General features: G+C 38.3%; 1 protein-coding gene across 5 annotated transcripts; it reads right to left on the bottom strand.

The window, feature by feature from the left end:
- Positions 1-376: 376 nt before the first annotated feature.
- On the bottom strand, positions 377-22327 carry BCAP29 (B cell receptor associated protein 29). 5 transcript variants are annotated; one of them, XM_030452255.1, is made up of 8 exons: positions 22140-22327; positions 21566-21670; positions 18285-18385; positions 16074-16224; positions 12852-12987; positions 10001-10112; positions 2637-2737; positions 377-1239 (listed from the first exon to the last, which is right to left on the bottom strand). In XM_030452255.1, the coding sequence occupies exons 2-8, from the start codon at positions 21655-21657 to the stop codon at positions 1201-1203; spliced, it is 732 nt and encodes a 243-aa protein (XP_030308115.1). In that variant the 5' UTR covers positions 21658-21670; positions 22140-22327; the 3' UTR covers positions 377-1200. The 5 variants fall into 5 exon arrangements, with proteins under 5 accessions (XP_030308115.1, XP_030308097.1, XP_030308090.1 ...); XM_030452237.1 differs by having other exon boundaries at positions 22113-22326; XM_030452230.1 differs by having other exon boundaries at positions 22177-22325.
- Positions 22328-22382: the final 55 nt, after the last annotated feature.

The raw sequence follows: 22382 nt of genomic DNA, 5'->3' as shown, positions 1-22382 counted from the left end.
GTATGTGGGTATTAGAGATCTGTTGAGCTTTTTCTGAAAGTTTTGATTTAAATAAACAAATCTACAGTGGTGTAGAATCTCTGAGAAGACATTCTGTAACTACTGCAGCAAGGATAAAGTATTTTTTTGAAAATACATCCATTCTTATTTAATGTGCTCTATAAATATGCTTTGTAGTACTTAATATGCTAGAAGTGTATTATGTTCTTTTCGTATATACCTATTTATGCTGATGAGACAGTATATTGGGAGATATTTACAGGAATAAACCCAGAAATTCGTGAGCTTAAACATTCCTTTAATGTAACAAATATATCCAACTTTCAAATATAAACTGGAACCAACTAACAAAGAAGAAACTCAAAGCAACTTTCTGAATGCCAAAAAAGGCTTATGCAAAACAGTGCACATTTATTTGAGGTATCGTATCCATGAAAACAAAACAAAACAAACCCAACTATTTACATTTAAAAAGAATTTTTACTTAGCAAGGCAAAAGAAGTTAGGTGGAACATACAGAGTAAACAGATGTAAACAGTGTAAAAATACAGAATGTTAATACCAACCAACCCAAAACTTTGGTTATAAAAACTGAAATAACCCAATATATTAAAGGTAAACCAGAGGCATGCAAAATATTGTGAAAATACACTCATCCGTATGCCTAAGTGACAAGCTAGTGAGACTGATACAGAAATGCAGTTTTCCTTTATTTATTCTTCTCAGAATGATTGTCATTCAATTCAACCTTACTGGTAACTGAAGTTTTGAAGACTGCAAACATGTGTTGCAAAGGAGGCTTAGGTAAATTGTGTTTTTATGATATAGAATGATATACAACCGTGCTCAAAAGCTACAAGCAAATGGTGCATGATCTGTTACCATTTTGGAAGGAAAAAGCCTGGAGTACAGTCAAGTTGCTCCAGATGGAACTGAAAGATTTTAGTTTCTCCTCACAAGAGCAGTAACAAACTCCACTGTAAATTGGGTAAGCCATTTAACATTTTATTTGCAACACCAAATATTTTGGCAGCCAAAGTATATTAGAGGAATATGAATATTGACCTGCAGTACATATGCTTTTCAGGAAAAAAAAAAAAAAAAAAATCAAGTTTTTATCAGGTCTGCATCAGGAGCCTAAACAGCACAAGGCTTTTCACATTGAAGCAACTGTACCCGTGCCATCAATCTCAGGTGCACCTACAGTTCTTTCTTGTCTTCTGCTTTACCTAAGCTGTCCTGAAAGGAGACAAAAAACATTTTTTTAATGCTTGGCAAGATCAGAAACCATTAACACCTGATGCCACATTTTGTTCCCTTGCAGTCATACCTAATTTGTTCACCATGCACCATTCAAGGCTGTAGTCCTATCAATACTACCCCACGTAACATGGGTGCTTCTGATTCTAGTAAAGTAACAACCATGCACCTACTTCTGTTACAGCTGAACTGTGCAGCAAACCCAGCAGAAAGTGTTTTCTGCTATCAACTGATTTATCCCTAGAAGCTGCCTCTACTGTGTGCTCAGTACCTTCTGTTCCTTCTGTTCCAAGGGAAGTAGAGAAAACTGAAAGGATGTGTGTTCTGGACCACAAGACTGTTCAAAATGCAGCAGGACTACTATGGATCATTGCACAGGGAAGCACAACAAAGACAGGACATGCATAGTGGTCTTAATTTGAACACAGACATCAGTTGAGCAATCTTTGTAAGAGCGAGGCTGGGAACCAGTAAGTACAGGAAAAAGATTATAAACAGCTCAAATTTGCAATTTTTTCTTTTTTTTTCCCCCCTTAATTTTCTTGTTGGTTAATTGTCCATTAACAGGACCAACAAACAGCTCTTCTTGAAAAGCAGGTCACCACAGTTTTAACAGCAACAATTTATTTTCTCCCAAGGTCATTATTTGTAAACATACTGATTTTCATTTTTATTAAATGCTGGTTGAATTCTGAAACAGATGTTAGGTACAGAACATACAAACACCTGTCAGACATCTTAACAGGCAGAGGTTCTACCAGAAATACTTGCTGTATATTTTATGGGTATTATAGCCATGCACATATGCAAACCAAACAAACTGCTAATATAGCATTTACTTGCTATGTTTCTTTTTTCATTATTTTGGACTTCAGTTTGAATTTTCATAGCAGCCTATTTTTAGTCTAGGCTCTTGATTTTTTTTTCCTTTTTTTGTTGTTGCACATCACCATTTACAACCTAGTATTGCAAAAGAATGTTTAAAGAGCAAACAAAATTAAATTACTTTTATAAATGATGTATATACCACACACATACACACACACACACTACTCCTGTCATTTTCTTACATTTCAGTTGGACCATCACATGCAAAACTATCTGAACCTTATTTCCCAAGTGACAGCAAAATCATGTCTATCAATGACCTCAGCCTTGGCACCAGAAGAGTAAAAAAAAGAAAATTCTGACAGCTTTGCCATCCAGCCCTTGGAAAACAAAATTCTACTATTCTAACAAAGTTTTAGGAGTGCTGCCCATTGTAACTATGTTATACTAAAGATTTTTGTAAATTGTCTTGCATAATAAATGCAAGCAGAATTTTGCTGGTGCAATTTCAGAACATTGTGCTCATGCAGTGATCCAGAACCACCTACCTGAAGCTGTCCATATTCTTCCAGCAGACGATCGTATTCTCTTTGAAGGCCTTCTGACTGCTTCCTAACTGCAATTACTTCTTTATTTGCCTTCTGAAGAGCTGTAAAATATCAGAATTAGTTTGTTTGTTACTTTTATTTCTGCAGTTTCTTAAAGGCCTAGTTATGTATTAGGGCCCCACTGCACTAGACAGTCGTTCCTGTAAAAATGTTTAAATTTAAACCAGAGCATCACAGGTGTACATGAGAAGAGATGTATAGGACAGGGAAGGGAAAGAGAATGACATATTCAGGAAGAACAGCACAAGAAACAGCAAGAGGCTGTAAGAAAGGTCAGGGCAAGATAAAACTGTTGTCAGAGGTCACAAGTTAGTGCTGACTACAGTGTTCTGCCACATTGCAGAAGGCAGTTCTAGAAAAATAAAACTCTACAAACCAAAAGCTGTCAGCCCCCTGAAAACAAAGACAGAACTCAAACACTCGGCAAGACTTTAGCAAAGCAACTGTGACCATCTCTAAAATGTGGGGACAAAAAGAGATACAAGAACATAGATCCTTCCTTTCTAACTTGTTATATATTTTACCATGCATGAGTTAACTCATTAGAAACATCACTTTGTGGATGAGAAGGCAGAAATGGTGGTGGTAAGACAGACAACTATGAAGAGGTTTTCAACGTAAGAAAAAGTAATTACTAGTCTATTCACAATTTCAACAGCAATAAACAGAACATTCTTATGCTGCAACACAAAACAGCCCAGGACTCCATAGGGGCTAATTTACAATGCAGGGTAAATCAGCATAAAGTTTCATAAAGCCATTACTCCCAAACTGTTATATAAGCATTCAAGCAAGTAATTTAGACATTTTTCTATTCCTCTGCTATGGTTATATTGAGTGTCTTAATACTTTTCTGCTGTAGAAGCACAGGCATACCCTAAAAGTACCTTGATTTATCCATGCTAAATGAAAAAATTTGTTATTGATCTATGGGGCTGCCTCACAGCCATATTTAAAGAACAAGTTTCAGTGGTTAAAAAAATCCCCATACAACACAACCCAACTTGCAATTTCCCTGTTTTCCAAAACTTTGAATCTCTACTTTGTTCACAAGCTCCCCAGTACTTCTATATCCCAAAGACCTCCACACTTAAGAATTGCAGCTGCTCTGTAAAAGCCTACTCTCAAAAAATGAGGAGAGAGATGCAGGGTTTTTTTGCTAAGAAGGTAGCTACAAGTACTGTGGTCTAAACTATTTTTTTCTTTGGGTGCTAGTTCCTGAAACATCAGGATAAACAGTAATTGCTTACAATTATTTACAATAAAGTTGCAGATAAAAAAAAAATGCATATGCTATTTTCCTTCTTAGGAATTTGCTACCAAGAAAGCTAAATTTTGCTTTCATTTAAAGGGAAAAATCTTGTATATAGTTAGTGACAATAAAAAGTAATAGTCTCTCATCTCTGAAGAAGCTGTAACTCAATGTTATTGACCTAATACTATTAAGCTGTTTACACGCAACAGCACAATACTTCAGTTGCAACTAAAAACGACTGTATCTTTAAGATAGGAACAAAATACCTAAAAGTATGTGCAAACCAAAAAAGCAAACAAGCTGCTGCATTGTTTCAATGTTTTGACCAAAACAGATGTATGATAGGAATACCTCACCTAACTCTGGACTAAGAAAAAACAAAGAACAGATTGTCCTTTCCACCTGTGTTGGCTATGGACAAAACCCCAACAACAAAACACCAAACTCAGATTAATTCCTGTTGGGGCCACACAGTACAGAAGAGCACCATTTCTTCTGACAGTGCCCCAGCTTCTCTGGATGTCTCCTTGTCAAGCAATGGAGCCTGCACATAAATCACTGCTCAGCTATTTTACATCACTGATTCACTATTTTGCCACTCTATCAACACTGCAGTGCAGTCAAGTTGATTTTACAGGTATATTGTTTGTTATATGGATATCACCATATGAGTGTGGACTGAGCAGAAAACAGAAGATCCTCTGTGTACACAATACAGTCAGTTATTATTCCTTGCTTCCATCTGGCCTGCTACTTTTCCTCAGAGGAGACAGAACAGCTGGATTGGCAGCAACGAAAACTCAACAGCTGATTGTTCCTGCCAAAGTAAATGCACAAGTAGGCAGGAGGTGAGAATGCTGCTCCTATGTTAATGCAACTATTGGGAGATACAGTTAAGTCCCAAAACTGGAACCCAGCCTCAGTACTGTGAGAGGTGGGCTATTCTTTGCCATCCTGTCCCCTTCTCTTCGAAGAAAAAACAACAACATAATCTTAGGGTAGTGTATCAAAGGAATACACTCATGGAAAACTTTATTCCTTTTTCCCTAATGTGTGACTGAAGGACTGCAATGTAACATTTTCAGTCTGGAAGAAATACAGAACTTGTCCTTCCTGTGTCACATTCTCTGTATTCTGCTCCAGACCAGAAAGTTTGCTTCAGATTCCTCTAAAGCAGAACCAGGATAAAGAATAAAATTGCTCTGAAGAGGTTGCCACAGCCCAGCAACTGTAGCATTTTTATCTTCTCATTTCAACAAGGATGGAGCACCAAACAGTAAATAGAACCAAACAGCAGTGAAAGCAACCAGTGATTCCTTGGGCATTTCCCTGCACAACTACTAGTCTTCGTCTGACTAAATCACTTGACTTACAGTGTTTGTTACTAAGGAAACAATCTGGAACTTAAATTAGCATTGCTCACAATACAAGTATAAAACTCAAATGATTTGGACTAGTTTAAAACTAAGAAGGATCCGTCTCCTCTCTTAAAAGAGTCTTACAGTTGAGAAACAGCTATTCACATTTAAGAATTAGGCATTGACAGGACAAAAGATTTGCCAACAAAGACACTGAAAAGCTGGGAACACAACTCCAGTTGAGTAATTCTGTACTAATTCTGAATTCTCTTCTTAAGATGTAATGGCCAGATAAAGCTTAAAAAGAAAAGGCAGGTCCAAAAAATTACATACAGATTTGCTGCAAGTGCCTTTCACAACTGCAAATGATTTTTCTTTAAAGGGATAACTTAGTATCTTTGAATCACAAACAGCCTCGTTTGAGGTGTATGTGCAGCACCATCCCTTAAAATCAACAGATACAGGTATCAACTCTTGTGGCATGTGACATTGTGCAACAGCTCCCACCAAGGTCTTTCACAGTTAAAAAGTAAGGTTAACATGGACTTTGTTTCTAAACCTCCCTCTGCTAAATAACATGAGATAGTAGCCAATTCTTTTAACTCGTGTCTCCTATTCCCAGTTTACAGAAGAAAGCCATAGTTGTGGGCGTATTTTGTTTATTTTTAAAAACGAGTGTTTCAGTAGAGCTCAGCATAATTACAGTTTTTATACATGGCATTAACCTGACTGGCAACACAAAGATTGAGCTGAACTTTCAATAACAGCAACAGTTCTATGAACTGTATTCCCAATGTCTGTATTGTTTACATATTTTTAACACCTAATCTTAGTTTTCAAGTGAGTGCTGTATATCTGCACAGACATACTTTCTAAAACAGTCCACAATTATAAGCTATTTCCAAACCAGTCCTCCACATTAATTGTTGCTCTCTTACTCCTGTCTCCTACAGCACTAAGCAACCATGAAACAAAAAGCACTCTTGTAACACATTTTGTACAAAAAACAAACCCCATTAGAGGATGCACAAAAGTTTCATTAGAATTTTCTGATGGCAGAGACAAAGAAACAGTCTTTGGATTTTGTCTCAATGTGGTACTACAGACACATCTCAAAAATGCAGTAAGGTCACAGTTCAACAACTGCATCCAGGTGCTGGGGTCTGTAGTGCCCCTTCATCAAGTACAGGTTAAGCTTTATGTGTACGTCATTTACCATGAACTGTCATCAGAAAAGTGAGGTCTATGAGCTGGAAAGGATTCTGCCACCAGCGTGTTCTGTTGCAAGATGTGATCAATACTTGTTGTTCTGTATAAATTTCTGTTGTGCAAAAATCTGTAGCCTTTACTATGCATTAAGACAGTGTCACCAAAAAAAATTAACCGAGATAGAAGGTGGAATAGTACAGAACTGCAAAAATCTCCCTTCTGCTCAAAGGATCCCATATTAACAAATGGACAATTCACACATCAGGATTTCCACAGAGGGAGATCTGTGAGCATGAAAAGAAAGCAATGCACCAAAAGTTCCGTTCCTGCCCCCAACCCAAGGACCACTGCCAGGACAGCTGCTTTTCTGAAACTTCTGACACTCTGACCTCTCGTCCAGTCACAGTTTCTCTTCTTGTAGCTTTTTGGATAATTTTCCAAACTATTAAAATGAAACAGTAATACAGCATCTCTTCTTTCTTTATAGACCAGCAGCCATACTGAAAGTCTTTAGCTGATTGTACATTTTGTTAGAAATTGTCTAGTGTGTAGATGGAGAAACATTTCACATCTCCCTGTAGGTGCTCCCTGTAGTACATATATTTATTTCTAGGTATCATTAAGACATTTTTCATAATATACAGTTGTATCAATATAATACCATCTTGGAAGGTTTCTTAACAGTCATGTTATTACATGTCCAGGTATGCTAAATGCAGATTCAGGTTCTGGAAGTGCTAGCCTCACTGCTGGGTGCCTAATAAAGTCCCCATATACAGGTCTGCAACAAATGAAGAATTAGTCCCCCTTTTCTTCAGTTTCACAATAAAGCAAAAAAGGGCATCAAGGAGGAATAAGAAAGTCAAGTCTGAAAAGAAAGCAAATTTGGCTAAGATCTTTGTCACTCATTTCCAACTTTTCCTCAGATTCTACTAATTTTAGTACTCGGTCTTTGTCTTGTATTTCTACCTTCCTAGCCACCTGCCCAGAGCACAGTAGGTGGTAAAATGTCTTCTCACCTTAGGATTTCACTTATGGTTAAGTGGATATATAAAGGCAGTGGAAAATAAGGCAGACTGCACTTTCTGTAAAAGGTAGGAAGCTGAAGAATTAGAGATAAGTCCCCTGAAAGTCTGCAATAATCACTGTCTACACTGTAATTTCAGTCAGAGTTTCAGAAAGAGGAGACATCCAATATTTCTCTCTGCCAGAAGCTATAAATACTTGATCAAAACCTTATAGAAAACGTGGATCTCTCCTGAAATCACAGCACTAATTTGATACTAAATTGTGTTATTGAAACTTCAAGCAGACTTACATTTAGGAAGCACACATAAATATGAGGTCATTTTTATGACCCCTCCTGGATGCCACCCTATTGAGGTAACCCACCTTTCTCCATGTGGCCTGCTACACAGCTATCTGCTATACTATATATACTATATACTATATGCTATACTGCTATATCACCCTATCACCATGGATAAGTAGTGATCAAATGGGTATTTTAAACTGCTCTGTACACTTGTCCTTTCATCCAAGTAACAAAAAAAGCAAAACAAAAAAAACCCAACCAAAGAAGAACAAAATCCAGATACATGACTGTTACCGATTTTACAGCCCAAAACCAAATAAAAATAAAACCTCACAAAACCAAACAGTGAAGTTGTCTTTTTTATACTAGTTTTGCCTAGATCCATGACTAGGTGACAAACCCACACTTCAGGCCTTTCTTCCCCCACAAAATGTCATGGATCAGGCTTCATGAATTAAAAAGAAAGGTTACTTTATTCATATGAGCCAAGTAGAATGAAACAAATTGTTAAGAAGAAGTAAACCAAACTTTTCAGTCTCAGCTTTGATACTATGCAATGCATCACTCTCACTTAGCAAGCATGAAACTCAACATACACCTACTCAGGTGTAGAAGCTTCAAAAGAAAACAGTAAAACAATTCACATTACATCTGTAGCACTCTTTAGAAAGCTCTGTCTACAGAACTGGTGATTATCAGGTACTTTAAGCTTTCTGGCTACGAGTTTGCTCAAAATAATATATCAGAAACTTACAAAAATCTAAGATAGACAAACCTTAACACCATCTAGCTGATGATAATTAATGTAACCATGGGGGTTTCATTTAAGCAATAAGGGGGATGGCATCAGGGGAAGGGTTGTAAATATTTTTCTATTCATTCCTTAGAAAGACCCTCTCCCCCTAACAAAAGACTCAAGCATGCCTTAATTTATACATCTTTTGGATGGACAACAGCCCACAGGGAGAATGCAGCTGAAGCAGCATGTGGTAAACCTATTTATTCCTTAACTTTCTCTAGCATTCCTCACTGAAAAGCTTAGATTATATGAGTGTTACATACCACTAGTTAGTTTAAATAAAACACATGCATTTAAATTTTTCATTGACCCTGTCACTTCAAAGGCAGCTTTTCCCCCTTCCTTTGAGAAAACAGCAGGGGAGGTAAAACCTGCAAGCAAACCTGTCTGAGAATGTGAATTAATGTGACTCTATACTTCAAGATTCTTGTTGCCACAAGCCAGCTGAAAACAGCTGTCTGATAGTTCTCATTTGTCATCACAGTGGACAATGGAAAAGGATTCATTAAATATTTGTTGTTATTTTTTTACAGCTTTGTAGCAGTGCCATGCAATGTGAAAGCAGAGCTATGTTTTGGTGGCAACATGCTATCTGGTACCTCAAAATTTTTATTTTGTTACCGTCTGAACATCTGATTAAGGCTTACAAGGTCACAGTTAAGGCAGTGTTATCTTAAAAACACTCATTTCAGATGAGCAAGTGTTCATAAGCATCACACACCTTGACATATCCCAGCAAGACAGAACCAAACAGGTAAAATCTGCTTCTATCTCAGTTCAGGTTGCCAAGAAAGCAGTTTTAACAAACTAAACCTAAAACACAGAAGCTGCTAACAAAAGGATTACATTACAAATTACTGTTTCCTTGTAGACAAAACCCAAAAAGCTAACACTTCTGCTGCAGGAAATTTATAAATTTAGCATACTGGTCAAGGACTTCTCTGCTATCTGACAGACACCTTGCTTTATAGAAAACACCTCATATAATTCTGCATTTTATACAGGGAAAGTGGTTGGTATGTATGACATAAAAGATCCATCTGATGCCTAAAAGCAACCTGCAACCAATTCTATATCCTAATCATATTAATGAGTCAACACCACTGAAATTAATCTGTTCAATTTGTTAATAATTACAATTCAGCTAAGGTGTTCAAATTATACCATATGTATTTTCATAAAGAAAACATTTACAAAAATATAAGGGTTGCAATAATACTTTTGCCCAGTTCCTAGTCCACCATCAAGAAACTCCATACCAAGTGTTCTGTAAATGGAAGTTAATTAATGCTATAACTAGAATAAATTTTTTACATCCACTGTTTATTTTTTTCTTAACTGCAAAAAAAAGGCCCAACCAATACTTACCCTCTGTTGTCTTCTGTAGCTCTGCTTTCAAATTTTCAACTTCCTTCTTCAACTTTTTATCAGTTTCTCCTGCTGACTCTTTTGTTTTACCGCTTTCTTTTTCATTCAAGCTCTGTTGGAAAAAAGCCACAAAAAACCAACAAAAAACCAAAACCCCACAGTTGCTATTAATTTTGTTTTCATTAGTCTGACATTAATGCAAACAACCAGAGAATATCAGCCCTGATCTTGCAAAGTTACAGGCTTGATCAAATGCCAACTGACACAGGTAGATCCTAAGTCATTAAAAAAAAACAAACAAAACAACAACTCCAAAATTTTAAAAAAAACAACTAAAAAGGCAACCCCCCCTCAAGATTTTAAGGTGATAGTAATGATATTGTTGTAACAGGGGGTCATTATCTCCTATGTAAGAGTACTTTGGATCTCTGCATCAAGCCAGTAACTTCTGTTTAGGTTTTTGTAGAAGACAGACACTGGGACTGCACATGACAGAACAGTGCCATGCTTATTGCAACCTGTTCTAATAATTTATTCCAATTTCAACCACATAATACATTGCAAATTTCTCCTTGTAGGTTTGCAGCTACGCCTTCAATCTTCAGAATACCTCAATACCTAGGTTAGATTTCCACTGTAATTAAAGAAAATCATCAGGAAAGGATATAGGAGGAGCACTGTAACTACTAGACAGAAGAGCACTACACTCCCTGTATTCTGAAAGTGTTGGCACTACTGCACTTATGCAATGCTCTTATCTTTAAGGCAACTGCTGTTGATGACAAAGTATCATATATTTAGGACCCCAATTAGACCCTTTGCCCATATAGCCCCTATTATACAACCAAGCATCCACCATCTGTTATGAAAATGGAAAAAGAAGTGGTAAAGGCTTGATGAGAAAAAGAAAAGTAGAACTGAGATGAAGAGCTGTTGGGTGATCTGGTGATACCAGAGCTTAGCGGGCATGGGTGGGAGGAGAAAAAGATTACTAAAAAAAGGAAGGAAAAGAATGGGTTACAAAGACCAGGAGACAGCAAACAAAAAGAGATCAAACCAAACAAAAGAGATCAATAAATTTTTCCATAAGCTTTTTAACAAATGAGCAGAGATTGTGTTTGACTGATGGTGCACAAAACCATAGCCAGTTTGTAATGAAATTTGCCACAAATTACCTCCATTACTTTATGCTCACCTTTTTCTGAGACACAAATAGTTATTTCTGTAAATTTTTATCTTATGTCCTGTATTCCATGGAACCTCTGAACAGGAGACAGTGCAGACCTAACCCACGAGTAAACTTAAGAGTATCTGCCCTTACAGTCAGTGCCCTATGTACAATTGCTCTTCCCTCTGAGGGTGGAATAAAGCCCACTTGTAAATGGACACAGATGGAGGGGCCAAGCCACAGAGGAACCTAAGTCATAGTACTTCCATGCAATTAAAATAAACTAATGCCAAACACTTTGCATCTCCAGCACAATGGAGATCCAGCCACAGCATGCTGGCTGTACCTGTGGCTACTGCTCTTCTTGCAAACCATGCAATTAAATGCACACACAGAACCAGACAGGAATACAGTTTCCAGTTTTCTGGCTACTGCTTACAAGAAGCTAAGAGAATGTGTTGCTAAGAGAATGGGAAAGCAGAATGAAAAGAGGACTTTTGGCCAAATCCCAACAGGACAGAAACAAACAAAGCAACCAAAAAAACCCCCAAACAACACAAACAAACACAAAGGTATCAGTGAGAAGTAAATAGACAAATAGACAGATTCCATGGCTGAGGAGGGAGTCTGATCATTTGACAAAAAACCAAATCACAAAATTTTGTAATAATTTCATACTTGGGAAATACCTACCACCACACACTAGTGATTCTTGTCTAATTATGCCTTTCAAAATACTGATTTTTTTGCATCCCTTCTACTATTTTTTCTGCAGAGTCCATTCTTTTTGCCTAACAATTTATTACAAATAAATGACAGTACTGATAACTGCATGCAATGCTCCAGACATAGTGGACTGAAACCTGTACACAGCTGCAGTGAATTTTTTTAGACCACATATCAGACTAAAGAATACTGGTAAAGTCTTCATAGCCTGGATATCCACACTCTATCTTATGGTTCAATCTCTTCCAACAGAAGTTCAACCAGCCAATTATGAGAAAAGATTTCAAATATTTAATTTTTATTATCTTTGCTGTCTTCGCTTCGAGCACACAACCATATATTGAACCACAACAAACAAATGACAGCTTTTTTCCATCCCTCTCTTAAAAATAACGTTTGGTCTATTGGTGGTTCTTTTAGGAAAAATTTTTGGCAGTGGCTCACTGACAAAGGATTGTAATAAACTGACTGACCCACCATAAAAATATATGCAGGAATACCAAATACAATAAAAACAAAAGACCAGTTTTACAAATTAGAAAAGACATTACAGGACTGGAGCAAATTCTGTTTGGAAGAAACACTCAGCATGAGAACAGTTCTATTGTGGGCTCTTCCATATCAGACTGCTATAGCCCTGAACTAAACAGTGAAATTACCATCTCCCTCCTCTTTTCTAGGATTAAATTCAAAGAAGTATTTTAAGAATATATGACCACTCTGATGAAACTTGTACTGGAAAGACAGAACTTATTTTCTTTTGGGTTACTTCATTGTTAATAAAATGCTACCAAAAATTTGTATATATTCGGAATTACATATTACAAGAATATTGTTCCTTCTTTTTCCAGCAGAGGAAAACCAGTGATGAGCATTATTCATCAGCAAACCATCCCCAGAATACTTTATACTAAGTATGTGCTGTATAAGAAAATAACTAAAATAGCTCAGAGGTACCTCCCGCAGCTTTTCGTTCTCGGCCATGTATTTTTTGGCTGCTTCAGTAGCATCATTTACTTGAGTTTCCAAAGCTGCATGAGATGTCATCCCTTTTGCCAACTGAGTAAGAAGGGTAACAGTACGTCTCAGCACACTGGTGAAGAAACACAGTGAACAGCACAGTGATTCTCAGAACAAATAAAAAACAAAGCCACACAAAACCAACAGAAAACCCAACTGAAACAACCTCTTCTCTCTGCATTATATGCGAAAACTAAACCACAACCAAACTGTTTATGCACCTGAAGGGAAACATCCAGGCTCATCAATGACAAATAAAAGGATAATAAGAGACCAAAAATATCTTCATCCATGAAAAATCTGATTTTAACCTCATGCAGAACCTCCCTCCTCCCAAACACCCACAGCCATTAAGGGGTCAGAGATCCATCCTTCTTTATCCTCTTACATGACTTGTTTTAAATAGGATGGATCTCTGAATACAAGACTTGAGCAACATGTTATGGTAATGAGTACAATGCAAAAAACAAACCAAAACACCCAACAACTTTACATAGGGCTCTACAGGAATAAAATTAACAATGTGAGCACATTAATTTTCAAAATACTCTGTCAACAGTGTATAAAACAGAATATGCAAGATTGTTAGCACCCATATGGCACCTCAAATATAAGTTTTGCAAATACCTCCTTGATTTGATCTAGAGATTGCCTCTTTGCATCATTATTTTCATTACTAAGAGTCTTTCAAAGCAGTATGTTGCTGAATCAAGGAAAGACCAAAGCAACACCAAATTAAATTAAATCCTGTAATGTAGCTATGTGGCTGCTCTTCAAAAGGAATTTGAAAATCAAACTAATTGTTTTTTTCATAACTGAAAACATATTAGTTGACCTTTTGGCTTTCAAGGTAAAACCCCCCTCCTTGCTTTTTCACTGACACTCATCTTCTTGCATTCTGGATTTTAATAAAAAAGTTAAGGTGACCATGTCATTTTTTCCAAAGGTTAGCTCATTTTACTAATTAACTTATGAATGCAGCAGTCATGAGTCAGTAAAATATCATTACTAAAACACAATCACAGAACCATGCAGATTGAAAGGGTCTTTGAGAGGTCATCCTGTCCAAGCTCCTGCACAAAAAAGGGACAGGGTCAGGGGTTGAAAGGGACCTCAAAAGACCATCTCGTCCGATCCCCCTGCCAGAGCAGGGTCACCTAACATGTAGATCTGATTGCTCAGAGGCTTTTCCAGTTGAGTTTCCACAATCTCATGTGTTCTTAACTTGTCTGGGTGATGGTAGCAGCAAGGCAGAATAAGGCAACCCAAGGAACTCTTTTTTCCCATTTTCTGACAGACATTATGCTTGTTTAATGGATAAACAAAATAGCTCTACTAAGAAAAGTCCTTTGATCTAGCCACTAAGAGTATTTATTTCTTCCAAATCTTGGTGAAAGGCCAGTAGCCCAAAGAAAGGCCTTAAGCAAACCTTTTCAAAAGTTGACCTTTTATCCACAATAAAATCTATCAGGGCCACCTGACAAGTTTTCTTCCTTGAAAGATGGGTGGGAGTAGGATCCTGAGGGGCCAGCTTCCAATTCTAGTGTAGGACACAATGCAGCTATTATTCTTTTGGAGCAGAGATCACAAATATATTTGTGCATATTTACTTCACCTTTCTGAAGGAAGACAAAGAAAATTATGCATTTCTATCATTCTTGGTCAGTCACATCTATTTTTCCAAAGTTTTCCTGCTCATGTTTTCTACATCTTTCTTTTACACTTCTTTATGTACATTGCTCCTTGGTGATCAGCTATAATGGTCACATATCACCCCAAGCAGAAGAAGTTTAACAGAAGTGTCTGATTCCTGGCACTTCCTTGTTTTGTGCTCCTCTTGCGTATCTTGGCAATGCCATGTAGCTTACTGAAGGACTTAGAAGAGTGCCAGGATTCTTCACCTGCTGTCACTGTAAAAATGTACAAACAGGATATCATCTGACCAACATGTCTGTTCATATACTTCTTGTCCAACTAAGAAGAGCTGCAGATTTTTGTGGCTACTAGGAAGACTCACAGTTAGTCTTGACTGCTACTGCTGGGCAGTACAGAACTGTCCTTTCTGTTACCCTGTTTTACCAGCTGTATTTAAGCATCCTGAAAGGGATACTGTGCTTAAGATCATAGTATCATGTCCTGGCTCTGGCTGGGACAGAGTTCATATTCTTCACAGTAGCCAGTATGGGGCTGTGTTTTGGATTTGTGCTGAAAACAGTGCTGATAATGCAGTGATGCTTCCTTACTGCTGAGCAGTGCTTACACAGAGTCAAAGCCTTTTCTGTTGCTCACCCCATCTTACCAGCAAGTAGGGTGAGGGTGCACAAAAATCTGGGAGGGGACAAAGCTGAGACACTGACCAAAGGGATATCCCATACCATATGATGTCATCTTCAGAATGCTGAAGGAATGAGGAAGTGAGTGATGGCATTTGTCTTCTCAAGTAACTGTCATGGATGATGAGCCCTGCTTTCCTGGGCATGTCTGAACACCTGCCTGCTGATGTGAAGTAGTAAATGAATTCCTTATCTTGCTTTACTTGCATGCACAGCTCTTGCTTTACTTATTCAACTGCCTTTATCCCAAACATGAGTCTTCTTCCCCCTGGGGCAAGTGAGCAAACAGCTGCACAGTGCTCAGTTGCCAGCTGGGGTTAAACCGCAACACAGAATAAGTCAGTTGTGACAAGGTGCTTGATCTGAAACTCCACAGAAGCCAGAATATTATCCTGTATTTCCCAACTTTGAGCTTCAGATTAAGTGGTTTGGATCAGACTCAAGCTTTGCTTCTTAACACAGCAGGATGCAGTAATAATTTCTTGCAACATATTAAGATTATTTTAACTACTTCAGTTTGAGGTTTATTTCCAGCTTTCCATGTTCAAAACAAATGATGGGGCATAAGCTTAAGGAAGGAAATCAGTATTCCCTGATGAAACTTCTGTGAAATCCATGTTTTCTCAAAAACTCAACATCTTTCTTCCCATGTGTTGCTCATATCCTTCCAACCCTCAAACATTTGTAAGTTATTATTTTCCCTGATCTTACTTACCTCATAGCCAATCTGCTCACACTCAATTCTTTAATCTCCTAAAACTGGCCTTTGTGCAATAGTTCCTGTAAGAAACATACTATATAGAAATTAGAAAAAGGTTATACTTACAGCCAAAGAAACAAGGAAAAACCAGACAGATAGAGATTTCTTTGTGATCGGAAGAGTTTCATCTGAATATGATCAAAGGTACTGGCATTGGTATTTGCAGTCTTCTCATTCACCTGAAGAGATGAGTACTTCCTAACTTCTCTGAAAGCATCTGCAAACAGAACCAGTTCATTCTTATTCACATCTGTGAGTATGCAGGTATGACAAAAGTGACAAAGTACGTGTTTGGACCTGTTCGGCAAACAGGTATAGGACAAATAGTGACATGACTTAAGTTACTAGTACATTTTAAAGACAGGTTTAGATAAACGAAGCAGTATAACACATTTCCGGAAGTATGTCAAACCACTGACCAAAACGTGCTTGAACAGCCATTTCCAACACTTGAATCCAGCTACCAAGGATCAGGCCAAAGCAACACATTTCACAATGTTACCAGAGACCATTACAGATACTGTCAAAATGTCACTGATGACAACTGAATAAAAATCCAGCCAGTGGACAATAAGAAAACAGAGGGGAAAAAAAGAGAGATGTCTTCTTAAATAATTGCATCATGGAATTTGTTAGCTAAGCATGTAATTAAGAAATTTCAAGAGCTTGTGACAGGAGCATAATGACTTCATGCTTGTCTCAGAGAGGGAAAAAATAACTTCTGTAACATCCCATCAAAACAGGAATAAACAGGAATTTGGAGTAATACAGCCTTGAACATTAACAGAACAGACAGGTAAGCTACAACTCAGCTTTCTTTTATCTGCCTTTCATCCATCTTTCTGTTTCCTTTCATGCAGGTAGATCTGCAGAAAGGCCAACACTTTTCAAAGGGCAAAATAATTACGACATATGTCTACATAAAATCAAATGCTAACACATTAAGAGTTCATATTATCTGTAATCTTAAGGTCATTATACATACCTATGTGTAACAGAGAACTAAAAATCTCCTACACATCTGCAAAAATACACATTTCATGACACACCATCTGTTCTTGCAGAATATTTTGGCCATGAATTATTAAATTGCTGCTATATTTCTCTAAGCAGGCAAAATCAACTCCAAAGAATAGCAAGTGAAAGCAATATCATTTGAGACTCTCTTATTTAGAAAGGAAAAAAATATTTGAAGTGAAATTTCAAACAATGCAACAGAAAAAAAAAAAAAAAATCCACATTCTTGTGATATGGGAAAACTCTAGTCCTGTAGTAACCTCTCTTCTTATGCTATGGGGCAAGCATTGCACCACTGCTTCACTTTAGCCCAGATCTATCTTTCCACAAAATTAATAATCATCACCAATTCATAAGCAAACTTTGACCAAAGCTTTTTATTGTTGGTTTTTTAAGGAGAGTAAATTAAATCCCTTGGTTCTCAATCTTAAGACATTTACTGAAGAATCTACTTCTAGAGATAATACTAAAGGTTATATAAAATAATAAAAAATGTTTATTTGCACTTCCAGTACTTTTTTTAATATGAAGAATATAGTGTTGGTGTCTAGTCTGACTTTTCACATCCCAATGTAGTGCACCTGTACACTTCTCTAAACAAACAATAATACCACAATTAAAAAAAAATGTATTTTAATTAGCTTGGAATTAAATACTGTTTTCATTGTAAAGTGCCTAAACACTTCTATCCATGGAAGAAAACTACTTCTATCACTGAAGCAGGGGAAGTATTTCCAACAGGCATTAAATGAAATTAGTCAGGCATATGGCCTTCATTCAACCTCCAGTTTCACTAACACTTTACTTCTACTTGACAGATCTTAGGATCTACTCGGAACAAATTTAGCCAGCAGCTGTTTTGTGTCTGTGTTCAGCAAACAGACTCATATAGCCCACTGCTTTGATATAATCTTCTGGTCTTCAGTAACCAAGAGAAAGACTGCCATCTACTGTGTATTGAACAGCTCAGCCAAATCCTAGTACCGAATGGTTCAAGGTAATTTACTTTTTTGAGAAAGTGAAACCAAACGGCAGCCCAGAACAAGCTCAATTTTTCCTCCTCATTCACTTCTACAATATTGCTGCATTTGAATTCTCAAGGAAGATGTAGTACAGACCCTCTCCTCTTCCATTCTACTGCAGAGCTTTTAAACAAATTGGCTGATCTACATAGAGCTTGAATTCTTTCAATTAATCTGCTGTCATGAACTCCATACACCAGCATTTTTTCTCATTTGTTAGAAGTTATTTAACACTTACCAAGAAATAAGACAATCAGTAAAACTATTATTGTAAGGAATATCTTGTTCCAAAAAGCTGCCATTTTGTTCCACAGAGGAATCATAAAAATCTTCTGCCATCTGTAAAACAGCAGCATTATTAAAAATAAACACTTAAAAAAGAACATAACCTCATAGAAGAGACACTTGATACCAATATGAGACTTACGTAAGGTCTCTAAACAACTGCTTTAATTGCAATATAATTCAGCTAATATATATTCAGCATTTTTATTTCCATCTACTTATACCTCTTGTTGCCAAGTAAAATAAAATAACGCCACATATTAAGATTGTTTCTATCATCCTTGTTCAGAAGGCTACATTGATCAATCTGCATAATTGTAAAGTACAAGGATTGTTATTGCACTTCAACTTGCAAATAACAAAAGGATAAGTCTCATGCTTGTATTTTTGTCATGTTAAAACCTCTTTCAGGAGCATGAATTAGTTGGCTAGAAAAGCAACTTCAGATGCCCAGCAGTGATCATTTAAAAAATCAATTGCCTACTCAATGTTACTGAATGGAGGGCACAGCAAGAATTCACACTTGCAGCACAAGTTAAGAACAGCCAGGGTGCTCAAATGAACTGAAACCCACATAGACCATGGCAGAACAGCTGCTTGTCCTTTGCTGCAGGTTAGAATCAGTGCTACAGCAAAAGTGAAGCAATCCCTACTCACGCCATTAGGGATGTAACACACACATGCTAGTCACTATTTGATTATATCAAATATCCACCTTTTGTTAAGAGTAAGATATTTGACATTTTGCAGACTGTTAAAACTTCTCCTTTAATGAAGCAGTCTCCAAATTACTATGAACCTCATTTAAATTGGAAGGTAGCATTACCTTCAGTGGTTCCTTCTGGTTCTGCACCAGCACGAATAAAAATATTTTAGCATCGTATGTGCACAAACCTAATTTAAATGTTTAATATATTCTGAGTTCTTTATAGCAAACAGCCATAGTCTGTATGAACCAAAAATCTTACTTTAATGAAACCAAGCTACAGCTCAAATTATGCGAATTTGTAAACTATTTAAACATGTAATTCTCCAAGTTTCATATCGATCCTCACTCAAAAAGTGATTCTCTGAGGTAGGACCTTACACCCACCAAGTCATATTCAGGCTAAAAGAAAGATTTCTTTTTACTGCAGAGTCTTCCTATGTTGTATTTTCATGCTTATTTTTCAACAAATTTTCACAGTCACATTTATTAGTGCTCTATTTCCTTTTGGTGACAGACGTCACATAAATATAATCCTTCCAAACTACAATTCTGGCCATCACTACAGACGTGCCACACTTGGTAGTACAGTTATGATTTTTCTTACACACTTAAATTTTTATACTATCAATATACTTACTTCCAAAGAATTTAAAGGATTCTGAAAATGAGCTCATTATCAAAAAAAACCCAAACCAAAACAAAATCCCAACATGCAGACATAAAAGAAGCAAACAATCTGTCTGAAGGTGAAAAAGACAGTAAATAAACCCCATAAAGAACAGCAGTTTCCTATCTGTCTTTAATTGAGCATGCTTTGCCACTGACAGACACCAAGATGCACAAGGCAGAACTGCTGCCCTCTAGTACTGTCAGCAGCTCAATCTAATCTTTAATCCCATAAGATTCCTGACAGTTTTGTTAACAAAATAACTGAGCACGTCACATAAAGGATGAAGCTATTTCACTTTTTCAGAAACCACTGGTCAAAGGAATAGCTGAATGCTACAAAAACCTATCATTTGTTCGTGGTTAAAGGCACCGTGTTTAATGTTTGAATAAGTGCTGGCAATGCTGCAGGTCATGGATTTGCTTTTCATCCACAAAGACTGGATTCAAGCCCAATTTATGTCGTAAGTGAAACCAGTTTCAGTACTCTCATGTACTGTGCATGTGTCATCAGCCTGCAGAAATTCTTGCAGCTAGTTTCCTCACATAAGTCGTTAATAATCTGATTATTACAATGCCCACAATACCTCTCCCTTCACACATACAGTTGCACTTTTGATTGGAAAACAATAGAAAATATGAGAACTCAATCATCTGTGTTGAAATGCTGAACTCCCCACAAGACAGTTTTTAAAAAACAGAGGTCAAATTAGATTTTAGAACAGTTTCATCTTCTGAAGTTGAGCAAATATTGAAATTGATATTGGCTGTGTATGATCCAACTGTTTTGAAGATTGTCTCAAAGGTTTACATAATTAAATTCTGACTCTCACATGGTAGGGTTTTATATTATCTTTTGTTCCTTAGCATATCACATTAAAAGCTGCACAGGTAGAAAGATGCAGAAAGCAGAAATGTAGCAGTTCTTACACAACACTGAGACAGTGGGAATTTTTAAAAAAAGCTTTAAGGTTTTATTTAACCTACTTGGGTTTTTTTCCATGGATGGTAATGGTGGCTTTTTTTTAGAATTACTGATATTCTGGAAAGAAATGGTCTGTTTCTCTTGCTTTATGTAGACAGTCTAGATTTACTTCTTACAGCAAAATGAAAATAACATCACCCAATTTGAAGAGCTACTTAAAGAATCTTAACATAAGGTTAAGCCAGGCCTTTGCATACATATATAAGTAATATATATATATAAGTAATAAACAGTTTTTTCTTTCCCTTACTAAGGCCTTTATTTTACAAGAACAAATTATTTTTAAATGTTCCAGAAGTGTTATTATTCTGTTAAAACATGTTTATTTCAATAATCCTGAATATAAGCCTATAAGACTTTATTTCAATAGTCCTCAACCTTTTGCATCAGCTCTTACACATGACGTACGAGGTTAGCTTTGAAAACCAGATGTCTTCTGTTCAGCACCCATAATACCTTGTGCACATTGTAAACCTACTCCTCCCAGACCTGACCAACAACTCCTGAAAGGCTCTACCGCCCTCTCATCTCCTACTCAGAGAGCAAGATGCCCTCCTGAATGCTGGCTACTCCAAGAAGCCCCGAGAGAAGACTGGGGGACGATGTCCCCCTTGCTGAAGGAAAGGAACGGGGCTTCTCCCGGGCATCCGAACCGGTGCCCGGATGAATCAGCAGTGTGTGTTAAGCAAACATAAAGCTCCTTAAAGAGGCTTATGGCTCTAGAAACTCCAGGCGCTCAAGTCCCGACCAGCATTCCTTCAGCTTAGTTAAGATGCAGCAGAACTCCGTGTTTACCAAAAACAGCACGTAAAATAAACCCAAAGCGGTGAGTGGGAAGATGGAGCTGGGCTTGACCAGCACGCCAAAATCCTACCTCAGCGGAGAAATAAACGGCAGGCACAGCACGAGAAGTACTGCTATTTCACCGTACAGGACGGTGGCAACAGCCATCCACTGGAAAGTCATCGTCCCGGCAGGCCTGCGGAGGAAGGAGAGGCTCAGGCGGGCCCAGGCCGCCTCGCATCGGGGTAACGAGTTTCAAAGGGAAACATTTCTCAGAATCTGAACCGCAGCTCTGGGGAAGTGGAGAGGGAGTGGGGGGTGGGAAAATCTATCTCTGTACTTACTTCGCCTCCCGAAACAGCCCCTGGGGCAGAGCCCCTCCGCCGGGGGAAGGGAGCGGGGTCTGGGACACTCGCCGCCTCAGCGGAGAGGGCAGGGCCCGCCGGCGGCAGCCCCCGTGAGCAGAGCGCAGCCCCGCCGGTGCCTCGGGCTCCCTCTCACCGCCCCGCCTTCTCCGCTCCCCCCTGCACAACCGGGGAGCCCTGAGCCACCCCGGGCCCGACCCGCCCTCCTCCCGGCTGCTCGGCCTTCGCAACCTTCCCGGCGTCGGCGCCCGGATGAGCCTGATAGCGACGAACCGGTCTGGAAAGGGGGGGGAACAGGACCTCGACCGGGACAGAGGGGATGGTGCTGAAACCGAACCTGTTCTTCCCACCAGCTCTGAGGTGCGGCGGCGCTGGCGAAGTAAGCGCGCAGGCCCCGGACAGCCTCCGCCTTGCTGAGAGGAAGTGGGCCGGGACGGGGCTGAGCTACACCGGCGCCGCGGGGGCAGGGCGGGAGCCAGGCCCGGGGGCGGTGCAGAGGCGGCCGCAGTCCCAGTTGGGAAACGTGAGGGGAGGGCGGAGGGG

The sequence above is a fragment of the Calypte anna genome, chromosome 1 (assembly GCF_003957555.1).
Source record: "Calypte anna isolate BGI_N300 chromosome 1, bCalAnn1_v1.p, whole genome shotgun sequence".
NCBI lineage: Eukaryota > Metazoa > Chordata > Aves > Apodiformes > Trochilidae > Calypte > Calypte anna.
This window is presented reverse-complemented; position numbering and strand designations above follow the sequence as displayed.

Coding starts and splice junctions, on each gene's coding strand:
- BCAP29 (XM_030452255.1), bottom strand. CDS start 21,657: ATGACTTTCCAGTGGATGGCTGTTGCCACCGTCCTGTACGGTGAAATA. Junction 18,386..21,565: donor CCGTTTATTTCTCCGCTGAG/GTAGGATTTTGG, acceptor GCTGTTTTACAG/ATGGCAGAAGATTTTTATGA. Junction 16,225..18,284: donor ACTGATTGTCTTATTTCTTG/GTAAGTGTTAAA, acceptor TTCTGTTTGCAG/ATGCTTTCAGAGAAGTTAGG.